Consider the following 13,742-nt stretch of genomic DNA (forward strand, 5'->3'; position numbering starts at 1 on the left):
AGTCACAAGCACTGTGAAATTATTTGATAGAATTAGTCAAAACATAAATGTGCATTTATATTTTATGACAAACAAAGATCAGTTCGTACACTTAAGTAAAAAAAAACAAGTCTACAAGAAGGGGAGACATTTCATACTTACATAATACATTGATATTCTCTGTCAGTTTCACAACTGTATTTTTTAGAATATGTAACTAAAAGAAGCTTATGCCACGGAAACGGCCTGCTATGATCTCTCGTCAGTCTGCTTCTCTGAACATTGAACAGCACCTGCATCTGCTGCTTGGTGGGCAGCTTGTGTATCTGCTAAAACCAATGCTGCTTTGGATTACGTGCACATACTTGCACAAATGCACATTAAAATCGAGGTATGGGGGAACAGAATATAGGCAAAGGAACTTTTTATCTACTATCCAGGCTGCAATAAAAGCACGGACCTGTTTGAGAGGAACTAGCAATAGGCCTGCGTGAGGTGATGCAGCCTACCAGCTGTTCCTTGGGAGGCACGAGCAACCCGAACGGCTGTGCTCCCCAGGAAGGCCTCTCGCTGTGACACGAACAACTGCCCTGCGATGCGGAAAGGCAGGGCTCAAAGCATCTACCTTCTGTGAACGCTACCTGATACACGTATGGGAAGCTGTGGGTGCAGGTATGGTGGTGCAGCAGAAAAAAGGGTCCCAAAACTAAGATCCAGTCTATATGGCTGCCAAGGTTGGATCACCTAGAGAGATAAACTAGGCAAGAATTCAATAATGAAGGACAAATAAGGCATTCAAGGCATTTCCTGTGTAAAACTTTGTCAGCCTCAGTTGACACAACAGGGTTTTACGGAAACCTTTACAAAGGTAAGAGGCAGAGAATAAAAACCAGGAGTTTACACGTCATCTTTCCACCAACACAGAAGTTTCGGTCAGGCCCTCAGAAGGTGATGGTGGAAGCTCTCACATAAACACACCCCACGCTTTGTGATTCAAAGGCAAACTTAGCGTAAGTGCAAGAGAGTGAAATTCCACCAAAACCCAAGTGTTCAAACAAAACTGGTGTTGGTCTGCCGCTTTTTAGAGTCCTAATTAAATTAATCCTTGATGCAACTTCCTTTCTGATACAGAGAAAGGTGAACTGCACACGTATTCTCCGAACAGACGGCCTGATCTTATGCCACTATGGAATGTTCTGAAATAGTCCAAAGTAAACATCTCTGAGCTTCGTGCACGCAAGGCCTTTAGAGTCATGGGTCTGCAATACGCTCAACTAAGAGCAGAACTGAACCCTCACGAACCCGGCACACTTTTACATCCTGTTTAGTCTTTTGAATCTGACTTACCATCGTAGCAAGTTTTCTACAATTTGTCTGAGTTTGTTTCGGAACTTAAAATGCGGACATTTGCTCTTGGCATGTTTCACGGTGACTACTCCTGCTTTAACTCAGTGGTTTGCTGTTTAAATGGTCTAGAACGAATAACGTCCATTTTATTCTAGAATTTCATTCCTTAATGTTTCGCTTCTCTCCAGAGACAGCCGCTGAAGATCCTTCTCAATATCCGGGTGATCTTCCAGATCTTCATGTAACGACCGAACAATGTCCAGTTTCCTGTAGTCCACCGGTTTGACCAGACTGCGAACTACCTGGAGACATCTCTCTTTCAGGGTGAACACTGAGGTAAAAAAAGACAGAACAAAAACAAACGCAACCCTGTCACTAGGCCTCTCATTAGCTACCTCAAACAGTCTGTTAAAGACAGACGTTATTTTTACAAGCGCGTGAATACATAAAGTAAAACGTGGTAGTTTTATTCAGAAATACAGGAGAGGAAAAGGGCTTGTTGTTTGCTATCACAAGGCGTCTTCTGAAAGACGTCACAAGTGGTGAGAAATCTCTAAAACGTGAGGTCTGTCGGCAGCTCTGTTCAGAGCAAAGCCACGACACAGGAATCCTCGTGATCTCTTCCTTTTTGGGGGCAGCTTTTATTCGCCGTTTGAGCGCCTGACTTCTCGCTAGGCCCTTACACCGCAGCCCAACGCCGTCCGGCCCCGGACCCGCCCGTGCGGTGCCGCGCGGCCCTGCCGCCCTACCTGGCAGGGTGATGTCCGCCTTGCCGACGTCGGGCGCGGCCACGAACAGCTCCTGCTGGTTGACCAGGAGCCCGTCGTTGGTCCCCGCGTCCCGGAACAGCCACAGGTGCCCTGCGGGACAGCGGGGCGCTGCCTCAGGGCCGCGGTCACGAGCGGCGCGGCTCCGCGACCGAGACCGAGCTCCAGCCCCGCCCGGCCCGGCCCGCCCGCAGCCCCCGGCCCCGGCCCCGGCCCCGGCCCCGCGCACCCACCGCGGTAGCTGTGCATGACCCGCCCGGTGCGCGGCCGCAGCACGGGGTAGGAGCGCGGCCGGCCCTCGAAGTCCACCCAGACGGGCAGCACGCAGCGGGGGCTGCGGTTGTTGAAGACCACCTCGGACAGCTCGCGCGTGTTGGCGGAGCGCAGCCCCCCCGCCGCCGGCCCCGGGCCCGGCCCCGGCATAGCCGAGCCCCCGCCGCCGCACCACGCGAGGCGCATGCGCGGCGCCGGGAGCGGGCGGGGAGGCGCAGGCGCGGCGCGGGGCGGGCCCGCAGCGCCCTGAGGCGGCGCCGCTCGGGGCGGGCGGGGCGGCGCCGGGAGCCCGGCGGCGCCGAGGGCGGGGCGGGCACGGCCTCGGCTCCCAGCTCCGGTGGCAGCTCCAAGCCCACCCGCGAGGTCGCGTCCCCCGAGCTGGACTCAGAGAGCGCGGCTTGAGCCCCGGCACGCGAGCTGCCTCCCCGGGGCCCGAAGGGACGGCTGGCGTTCCGCCCGCCTCGCTCCCATCCCGAGGCGAGGAAACAAACAGCTGCAAAACGCACGGTGTTAAATCCCAGGAGGTTACTGTGCTCCTTTTTGCTTTAAGAAATGTCAAACTACAACCAACCAAGGAGCTAGGTTTCACGGGTGCCGTACGGCCAGGTTAAGCTGTACAGCTCGCTGCCGCAGCAGGCGTCACGCAGCCGCCTCGCCTCACGCGACAGCCGCCTGCACGGCCCGCATTGCCTCCGCCCCGCCCCGCAGGCAGTGCAACGCCGGAAAGGATTAAACTGACACTGCCAGCGGTACTGCATCCAAACAGGCAAACGTGCAGTAAATAAAGGGCTGCATCATCCTTCACAGGGCAGAGACCAGAAAGAGAACACAAGTCAGACTTATTTCCTATGCCAAACTTCTAAAACTTCAATACTGTCAATCTGCCTCTAAGCACGTATCACTAGCAATGAATACACTTGAAAGAAAATGACAAACTGGTAACTCGTGTTTTCAGCCTCTGATGAGCAAAGATTAAGCCGACTGAGAAATCACAGTACAATCAGAGAAGAAACTGTATCTGCAACTTCAATTTATTGAACGGATAATGTATTTTTGTAAATACAGTGGCATATCTACAGCAGTTTAAGTCATCTAATAAATTTAAACATATTGCCACCTCGATGTGTCTACAGTAGACATTGAAAACATGAACTTTTTAATGTAATTCCTAAAAGTATCTCTGTTCTCAAATAGTAACTACAGTTTGCTAAGGCTGCATGTGGTACCTCCCTCACCCACAGCAGTGGTACATTAAAATAGGAATCAGACACTCGTAACTAGCCCTAGGTTGAAGTAACAGGTATGAACGCAAACAGCAGCATCAGCATACTGTTTAGTAATTAGTATTTTCTTACCAGAATATAAAAAACATTACCTTAGTTTACGTTTGGGCAATGGTATAAATTAAAAAACGTTGAATTGGAAACATCCTACAATAAAGAGATGCTATCTCTAAACCCTTCAAGGTAACAGGCTTAGTAGTGCTGTTAATCATTTTAAGATACATGTATAATTTCTACAGTTTGAGGAAGAAAAATTAGCTGTTACCTCCAAGGATACCTCAACATATTTTCTACTGTAAGCAGAGAAAATAAACGTTTAACTGAAAAAATACAACAGACATAGTAGAGAAGACTCAGGCAAAGGAAAGCACTATTAATTAGTTTTAATTAGAAATTAATAGTGCTTAGAAATTGCACCGAATTTCAGTTTGGGTGGCAGGGTGGAAAGAGATGATCTAAAAGTGGTTTCAGAACACATAGTACAACTGGCAGTTCTCAAGTTGATCCCTGGTTCAATGTTCATGTTACAGAATTTCTGCGTATGTTGTTTTCATCTTAGGACTTGACAGACAGCCATACTCTCAGGTGTCTCCTTTACTGAACTGCTATTCAAGATATTCTGCAGGTGTCTGCTGTCTTCTTCCACACGGGTTACCAGAACGATCTTCTTATTTCTGCTCTTTCCCAGGTGCGCTTCAGAAGATACACTGCAGCATGAAGCCCCCCTACATTCACCCACACAGTTTGACTTTTGCGCCAGATGTGTCCCATTCTTGACAAGGCCTACAATCAAAAAAACAACAGGAGAACGGTGGCGGTTGCTCCAAGACATGACAGTAAGGATAAATTTGGTTTAGACATTATTTTTGATTATCCCAAATCACATCTGAAAACAAAGTCAAATTCTTCAGGTCTAAAACTGTGTTGAAATGCTACTAATTATCTCTCCAAAACCAGATTACCTTCCATAGTGAAGTAAGCTTACATTTTTTTTCCTCAATAGGTTATCCCGTGCAAGTAGGTTTGATTTACTTGTAAGGTTTGTCACAGAGAACGTACCTTGGCAAAGCATTTCTTGTCCTGCGTAAGCAGCGCAGCTCTACCCGTCCCTGGCGTGCAGATCCGGCCCATCTCCATGAGGCAGGCTGGATAGAGATCCCAGTTCTTCTTCTTTGACCCTATCCTGTAACATAGACCAAGGTCTCCCTTGTGACTGTTGAAAAATCGTTAGCTGGTCTTTCAGACACGCCTTAGTTCATTTCTGACCACATTTACCATCGATTCCAACCTGCTCTTTTAATTTAGAGTAAATCAATACTTCTTAATTAGGTCCAGTTAAGTAACTAGAAAGAACCCTAACCCTGGACACGCGAACACATGCCAGTGTGACAGTTACACACAGCAAGTTTAACCACGACACCTCACCTCTTTCCAAAAGGCATGTCTGTCACGATAACATCCACAGAACCAGTCCGCAAAGGGAGATTGCAAATATCCCACTGAACGATGTCCAAGGGTATGCCCACGGAGGTACTGCTGCAAGTGCAAAGACATTCATCTCAGACATGGTTTACTGAGAATATTCGTAAATTGAGGTCTATAATACTAGCTAAAGAATAAATGCGAAAACATAGTCAAGAAAATCAAAGCAAAATAGATTTACTCACAAACAACGCTACGCTACAGGAAAAGAAAATCACTTGTGCTCTTCTCACCTCTCCTTATTTTTCATTTTTCTTTAGTAAAGAGCAGATGTTGTTTGCTGCTCTCTTTACAGCTTGTGGGTTGTTATCACCAGCAATGTGGTAGCAACTAGGCCACTCCATAGCTCCCTGGAGGAAAATATTGATAAAGAGCAACTTTAGCATCAACAGAGCTTGCTTTTAAAATACATACATGCAAAAAAAATAAAATATTGCAGAATAAGAGCAAGCAATTTGAAGATGTAAATGATTTTAAAATTCTGTAACAGATATTTGTTCTAGGTATTGTGCACCTTAAAAGCTCAAAACACTTTTGGATTTAGTTTCCTCCTGCTATAGCTTTGGGAAGGAAAATGAAAACATTTACAAAAGCATATTTGTAGCTGAAAAGTTGCTGAGATGCTTTTGTAGTTGGCTATTCAGTTATTACCTATAAAACTTACACGGATTATTCAGTTGCAGATACTGTCCCGAGCTTTATTACGTTAAAAAATAAAGGAAGAATCACCTCGATTGGTATTGCACCCGTACCGCACATGGGATCAACGATGATATCCGTTGGCTGGGGATCACAGAGTCTGAAGAGCAGAAAAAAAAGGTACTTTGAGAAAAGTCTTAAAAACATGATTTTTTTTGGACTGAAGGAAACCTAAACTCTTTTAATCACTCCAGTTCTGCCCTTCTAACAAAACAACTTCTGATTATTATTTCCATTTGATAATTAGCATTTTATATGCGCCAATACAGTGAAATACTTTTAAGAGTGTTGTGATCAGTATTTACTAGAACTGGCTAATGGATCACAGCAAACATTTACTTTTCTAAGCTGAAAAACAACCAATGTTTCCGGACTTTTTTAAAATTTATTTTTAAATAAGAATTAACAGAAATTACATTTGAGGAACCAGTGTGGAGGAATAAGGTATCTAATTTCTGATACAGAATGACTTAATTAACCGAGACTAATGTAAGACTATGTAATTACACTGACCTAAGCATGCCATAAGCGAGAGTTGAACGAAGAGTTGTGGGTCCAAAATGTGTAATATTTCTTCTGTGAAGACTCTCTTCAGTTAATGCAATGCCCACAACTACTTCATTATTGTGAATATTCAGGAGAACCTAAAGAAAAAACTTGAACTAAATGTCAGGAGTAACAGAAGTTTCCCGTAGCACACCTGGTGGAGGTTTAAAGTGGCACCCACGATTCATACAAAACGGGAAATACACACATAAGAGTGTTCTCGAAAGAAAAACAATGCACTATTTGTAATGAGGACAAAGCACACCACTGAGGATAGCGTAGCTTTCCTCATTCACACAAGACTTCAAAAAGCACTGTAAACCTTATGTTGATGTTTAAAAAAAATTGTTTTATAAGTATGGGGGTCAAGTAAGGTAAGTCCTGCAAGTCACAGTGCTGCATTTGGAAGGCAGCAATAAAAAAAATAATCACACTTCTGGTCCCCCTCTACCATATGGATTTGGAAGGCGAAAACTTTATTACAGGAAAGGGGGCCAGCCCTTAGTAAGGCTTGCACTACAGACTTTTACTTCTTCTGCCTCTCAGACCACTGGTGGACTACACCTGTTGGACCTCCTTTCCAAATCTCTGCTTTCCTATAAAAGGAAAGAAACACTGGACAACTACCCTAACCCTTGTCCCCTTCAACCATAAAACTACAGCTTCTAGATGGAGTTATCTTCTGTTAGCTCACACTGATATAGAACAGTGGATTAAGCAAACATTTTATGCAGGCGAAAGCAAAGCAGAACGCCACCTACACCGCACTTAACATGAACGGGCGCTAACTCTGTAGGAGGAGGCAAAATTCAGTGTTAGAGCTTTTGGTGTAGATGAGGGAGAGGAGAAAGCATTTGAACACCAACTCACCCGCTTTGGGTTTAGCGATGTTCATCAGTTAACTTGAGGATGAGTCTAAAGCGTTTGCAGAGCAAAGGGGAAACTAAGAGGAGGGGTGTCCACATGGGGACACAAAAGAGATTATTGCTAGGGATAACCAAAGCAGCAGCAAGCGGTGGGCTGTGAGGACGTACACAGCGTGTCAGTGAAATTCACGCTTCTGAGGAGGCCATGTTTTCAGCACTACCAGCTTTTAGTTCCACCATCATCTTTTGAATGTTATTTTGGAACTCTCTAAGAATGAGAATTACGAAGGAATCTTTAAAATAGAAGTCTAGCTATTTCCAAGGCACTGGACAATACCTCTACATCAAAGTTGGTCATGTCAGCTTTCCACTGGAAGTGCTCTTGCACAGCTCCGCCGAAGTCTCTGGCAGCCTCGTTCGATGTAAAACTGTGCTTGTCTCCTGCTCTATTGCAGGTAACGCGGAACTTCAACACCTTCGCGTCTCCTTCACCTTTCTTGCCATCGCCAGCCTTGGTCTCACCCCCAGAACTGCCGTGCAGTTCGTCTTTAGCCTCTGACTGTTCGGTGTCATCGCCCCCGTTTCGTGATTCTGCTCCCGTCTCTTCCGTCTCCTCTGTCCCCTGGCCGCCAGCCGGTTCTGCGGCTTGGGCACAGTCCTCCTGCTCACTAGCATCTTTTTGATCTGTTCTTTCCTCTTCTCCATCATCATTCAACTTTTCTTTGCTTGCAGAACTCTGCTGATTGTGTTTTCTGCGTTTTGTCTTTTTCTTTTTTAAGCTGTTGTTCAGCTCCCAAACTTTCAAAGGATCAGTCCAAGGCAGTTTCTTAACCAAATCTTCCAGATCCTTTAGAGCATCTTCCTTTAAAAGACAAAAGACGTTGTACCTCAAAGACATTCCCTCCCTTAAAAAACATCCTTTTTCTAACTCGCTTGAATTAGTCTCTTAAACACGTAACCTGCTGCATGCTTAAGCAAAGCTCGCAGCTTTTTGTGCTATTTTTGCCACAACTGAACTAAGTTGTATTTTAAGTCAAAGGACCCACAGCATTTCATCATCTATCCCGTCAATACGCGGCTAACACTAAATCAAGAAATCCAGGTGATCCTTTATCATCCTGTCTAGGTATGACCTAGAACGCTGCACCTGCTCTCTTCCCAGGTGTTCCCCATGCAGCACACGACCTGAAGAAGTTCCGCCCGGTGAGACGCCTGTGCTTCGCTCTTACAGCCAACAAGGAGAAAACCCTTGTTCCTACAGTACAAACCTCTCGGAAGCTCGACAGACCGCGTGACCACTGCGAAACCCGTAAGTGCCTGAGAAACGCGAGTAACTCACCTTGCTTTCCTTGAAGCGATAGTCTTTGAACTCCTGAACCACGACAAACAAGTTGTCCACCGATCTCAGGCGATGGACCTGGAAGGAAGGAGAGGCCGGGCGGGGCGTTACCGCGCCCCGCTGCCCACGCGCGGCTCCCCGTGGCGCCCAGAGCCCCCCCGCCGCCCCCCGCCAGGTGCCCCGCTCGCCGACGCGAGGTGGCCGGGCGCGCGGAAGGGAGCCGCGGGCACCGACCGCCTGCCAGGGCCTCGGCCCCGCCGCCTCGCGCAGCACCGGGCGCGGGGCACCCGGCGCCTGCACGCACCTGCGGCAGGCAGCGGGCCGGCACGGCGAAGTAGATCTTGCCGCGGTCCTTGCTGACCCGCGAGGCGGAGCCCAGCTTCTCCTGCACCTCCGCCGCCGCCGTCGCCTCGAAGCCGGTGGGCACGGTGGCGCCGATGACGGCCGGGGCCTCCCGGGCCGGGCTCTCCCCGGCGGGGCCCGCCTCCGCCATGCCCGCCGCCGGCACGCGCTGCCCCGCGGGGCCGCCCCGCTTCCGCTTCCGCTTCCGGGCCGCGTCCGCGGCGGCAGCGCCCCCTGCTGGGCGGCGGGGAGGGGCGGGAGGGGCGGGAGGGGCGGGGCTCCCCTCCCCGAGGCCCCGCCCCCGAGCCCCGCCCCCGAGCCCTCGCGAGGCCCCGCCCCCCCGCGGCCGCCGCGCGCCGCGTTCGGCGCCCCGTGGGGAGCCGCCCGTCCGCGCGGGGCCGCGGCCGGCAGTGTGCGGCAGCGGGGCTGTCAGCCCGCGCGTGGCACGGCCGGAGCCGCTCGGGGCAGCGCTGCGTGGCGCGGGGGGGCCGGCGGCGCGGGGAGCGGCGTTGCACGGGGGCCCGGGCGCTCCGGCCGTGGGAAGGCGGCCCGGCAAGCGCCCTGCGCGCTCCCGCGCTGCCGCTCGTGAGAAACCTCGAACCGAGAGGCGTCCCGCGCGGCGCGGCGGTCCCGTGCGACCGGAGCGGCGGGGGCTGGGGTGTGCGGGTGTCCCGGCGCGTGCCTGTGTCGGTGCGTGGGCGTGCTGGGCTGCCGCCGGCGCTGCCGCGTTGGCTGAACGCCCACGAGAACGCTGCGGTTGCTTTCGGTGCGAACGCACCGCGGGGACGGCCTCTGCTCAGCGCTCGCTGGGACGGGAGAGGACCGGTGCCGGCACGGCTCTGAAGGGCTTTCAGGGCGCCGAAGTACTGCGGCTCTCACTCTGGTCAGCCCTTGGCTGTAGAAAGCTCCTGTATGTTTCAAAGCCTTTCTGAGTGACTGTGAGATAAGAGACCTGTTTTTCAACCACGTATCCTGTCATTTTTCTCCCTTTCTGTCTGAAATCGGTGAGTTTTACCCGGTAGAAACAGACCATAGACATCCTGGTAGTTGGCATTGCAGAAATGTTTAAGCTGGGATGCCGTGTTGCAAACGTAGGTGGAAAAAGGAACTCCTGGTGTGCTGTTCCGCGGGAGTCAGTGTACGTCGTCAGAGTAATTGTATCATACATATCCTCAGTCACCCAGGCAGTGAATGTATCTTTTCCATATAGACAGCATTGGACCTATGTTTTGGTAGGAGAGAAAAAATAACAAACTGTCTTCAAGACAAAACCAGAACTGTATTTTCCTGTGCGCTATGAAGACCCTTTCCCTGAGCCAAGGAGTCAAACTGGCTCCCAGGACAGGAAGAAATCTTTGGTTAAAGTAAGAAGGTACCCACTGGGTAGATTTATTAGACTCGCTTACAGGCAGTAGCTGTTCCTGATGAGCTGGCAGCATTGATTTCATGGCTGATTTGGTACGTACCTGAAGAAGAACATTACCCTCCATTTGTCTGGAAGATTTTCTATGCCGGGTGAATCGGACCTGCGCATTTGGAAGGCACGCTTCAAGTAGCAGGCTGTATCTGAGATGCTACGGTGTTTTTCTTCACTCTTGCTCTTCAGGGTTAATTGGCAGAATGATGGACGTAGTAATCACCCAGCTGAAGAAAGGGTCCTAATAGCCTGAAGTAAGTTGTTTGTAGTTCATAATATTAGCACGTAACCGAATAATATTTGCAATAAACTAAACTTACTGAAACCAGTAAATTATCCTCTAAGTGAGACTACAGGATGAACACTAACAAAAAGAATAATCTGGATTTTACGTTGTCATGTACCTCAGAATAGGCTCCGTTTGGGTGGGCTCCCCTGAAATCAGCCGGTACATTCCCAAGAGCTGGGTGGCTGGCGAATAGACTGGCATGCCCTGCAGGACAGAGACGTTTTCAGTGTTGCAAGGGAGGGCTAATCATAGAAAACATTGCTTGCAGTTTGTTATCCAGGTGTCCACCTGCCTCCGCTGCAAGTGCGTGCAGTGCATGTGGGCACGGCTGAAATGAGAGGACAGGGAGACAGAAGGCATTAATTCCGTTTCCATTTCTGCCACTGATTCACTGGAACGCTGGACAAATTATTTACTTTTTTTTTCTTCTACTTAAGCCCGTAAAGGTAAAAATTGAAATACCTGCCTTACTTTAAGGAGGCTTAAGCGTTTACTTTGAAAAATGCTTTGATATGCTCTCCTGAAAGAACTCACCAACTAGAACATCAGGGGTCCCATCCCTGTAAAAAATAACAGCTTCCACTAAGGGACAATCATTTTGGATATCTTCTTGATAAGATAGCAGGTAGACTTTTCCCTTTATCCTAAAAGAGGGCCTGATTTGTGTTCCCGATGAAGGAAAGATAAGCATGTGGCTGCACAGCAGCCGTGTGATTAGTTTGTCACTGACTTGCTGTGCGGCTTTGGAAGAGTCACTTAAGCGTAATTTGAAAATCTTTTTTAATAAAGCATGGTTTAGATCTGCATATGATGTATTGGGGATTTCTTTTTTATTATTAGATTTCCACATGAGAAAATTCTGGGTTTCTAATTCTTTGGTTTGTTTTTTCTTTTTTTGAAGGTGGCCCGTTAGACAACTGAATGGGTTCCTTCAGTTCATACATTAGTAAGGCAACTAGGGGGACAAACCCTTAAAAAATGTCGAAGCTTTCAAAAATCTTGTTTGACTGTAGATCGTGAAACAAGCGAACAAATGTAAAACCAAAGAACCTTAAACAACTCAGCTAACTGCTTCCCTCTGTCAGCAGTTCCACTGCTGCTTTCTGGCTGTTTTTATACCCCCACGCCCCTATTTTGCATCAGAGTTTTTTCAAACAGTCCCTGGAGTGCTTTGGTGAACAGTTTTCATTTTCAGAAGTAAAAATCAAGCGAATGAGTGCTCCGTTGGCTCCAGGACAGTGTGCGTAGGAGGCACTGTGTCGTGACAAGATGCACCGTAGCGAGTCAAATATTAGCAAAATGTTGGACGGAGGAAGCTGCGCTAGCCAGGGCTGTGAGCCACCACAAGGGCCCTGTGTCTGCCAGCGGAGCAGCTCCTGGTGCCAGGGCTGCGGGGCTGGCAGGGCCTGAGCCCTCCGAGCAGCCTGACACCGCCGCGCCAGCCTGCTGCTGCTGGAGCCCGGGCACAGGTGCCGGGCAGTGCGGCAGGCGCAGCGGGCACGCGGCGTGCCGGGACCCCCGGCCGTCCTCCCTGGCCTGGTGGAGCGGCGGCCTGGGAGGCAGGGCTCTGGACATGTTCGTCAGCCGTGTTCTTCGTCGGCGGGAGGGAAAGGCCTTACATTTAGTTGCTCGTGTAACGTGGCAATCTCCAGCTGAAGTACAAAGCAGGATTAGCTTGAAACCCGGAGATCAGCAGGCTGAACTGGCAACGTAATGGTTACTGCGCGGGGAGAATTAGTCACGAGTTACTGCAGCACTGTGAGTGAGCCCCGTGCCTTAGTCAGAAGAGAGGTGTGAACCGAAGCTAGTAGGTGATAAGCCAAGACAAATAGCTAACAACTTATGGTGAGAAGTTGGTGTCACTGGAGGTATTTTGGTGTTTTGGTAACCAGAGGACCATCCTGTCTTTCCTTTCCCCTGGCAGGTTTTGCTAAAAAAAAGCACATAAGTGATGACTGGCAGCTTCCGTAGGGGTAACATCCGTGGTTGCAGAGCTGCGTGCTCTGGAAGGTCAGATGGGTGATAAGCTGATAACAGAACGAGAGGCTCATACAACAGATTGTGGAAGATGTGCTGACAATGTCAGGCTGATGGAGCTGTGCAGCAGTTGTGTACACCGCTGCCCTAAGTAACTCGTCGTCCGTGAGGTGGGTTGTGTGCAAACTCCGCTGGCAGAGCCTCATCCAGCAAGAAATTTAATGTGCACAGAACTTTTCACCGCTAATAGTTTAATGAAAGCAGTGAAAGATATCCAAAGATCGTGCTTCATTTGGACCACAGTAACAAAAAAATAACTTCTTGGATTGGTTTGGTCAATATGGTAGGCCATAAGTAAATTTAGAGAGGGCACTGAATTTCCAATAATGAATTGCCAAGGTGTGTCTGTGCCTGCCTTGCCTGGAGAAACTGCCTATATTGAATTGATTTCAGAGCCGGAGAATTAATTTAGTGTGAACCAGTACCGTCTGTCTTGCAGTAGCAGGGATGTGTTGCATAAACCCCATCCAGTACGTGGCTTTAGAAGAGTTAGAATTCTCTGAGCAAAGAACTACATTTGCTTTCAAATCAATACCATCACCATACAGCTGCAAAGCCTGTGCCTCCTAAGAGGTACCTGAGGTGGAGCCTGGTCTTCATGAGGAGAAAAATGCAGGTCGGGCTCCCTGGAGCAGCCCATTTTTTTAAGAAAACATTGAGTGCTGGGTTCCTTATATTCAAAACCATCACGGACGAGCGGGAGGATAGGAAGATCTGATGTCCGTGATGAATCAGCCTGAGAAATCCGCATTAAAGAAAACCTTTAAAGTGAGATAGCTGATCTTTTCAGGGTCTGGGTTTTGATTCAGACCATCTCAACTTTTTACTTTGGACTGAGAAACATCACGATTACTGAATCCTTTGTATCATAGCGAAGTCCCGTATCATCTGCCATTTTTCTTTCCAGATGTTTTGGTCATTCGATCAAGAGAAAACCCCTCTCCAGTAACAACGAGCAGCCAGCACTTCTCTGATGTCTCTTGTTCAAAGATTTCCGGGGCTTTATGTCATAGCAGCAGCACGTTGTGGGTCCACGCAGCGATCTGGGGTTGCTCTGTTTCGTGGCATCTGGGCTC

General features: G+C 49.0%; 2 protein-coding genes across 2 annotated transcripts; both read right to left on the bottom strand.

The window, feature by feature from the left end:
• Positions 1 to 36: 36 nt before the first annotated feature.
• On the bottom strand, positions 37 to 2,566 carry VHL (von Hippel-Lindau tumor suppressor). Its single transcript, XM_035546672.2, has 3 exons — positions 2,327 to 2,566; positions 2,076 to 2,186; positions 37 to 1,657 (listed from the first exon to the last, which is right to left on the bottom strand). Exons 1-3 carry the CDS (start codon positions 2,550 to 2,552, stop codon positions 1,473 to 1,475), a joined length of 522 nt encoding a protein of 173 aa, XP_035402565.1. The 5' UTR covers positions 2,553 to 2,566; the 3' UTR covers positions 37 to 1,472.
• Positions 2,567 to 3,379: 813 nt separating this feature from the next.
• On the bottom strand, positions 3,380 to 9,141 carry THUMPD3 (THUMP domain containing 3). Its single transcript, XM_035546671.2, is given in 10 exon segments — positions 3,380 to 4,432; positions 4,709 to 4,832; positions 5,075 to 5,185; positions 5,365 to 5,375; positions 5,377 to 5,481; positions 5,861 to 5,930; positions 6,344 to 6,474; positions 7,580 to 8,104; positions 8,582 to 8,659; positions 8,886 to 9,141. Coding segments are annotated over 10 exon segments (1,476 nt in total). The 5' UTR covers positions 9,075 to 9,141; the 3' UTR covers positions 3,380 to 4,300.
• Positions 9,142 to 13,742: the final 4,601 nt, after the last annotated feature.

Source organism: Cygnus atratus, chromosome 10, assembly GCF_013377495.2.
Source record: "Cygnus atratus isolate AKBS03 ecotype Queensland, Australia chromosome 10, CAtr_DNAZoo_HiC_assembly, whole genome shotgun sequence".
NCBI lineage: Eukaryota > Metazoa > Chordata > Aves > Anseriformes > Anatidae > Cygnus > Cygnus atratus.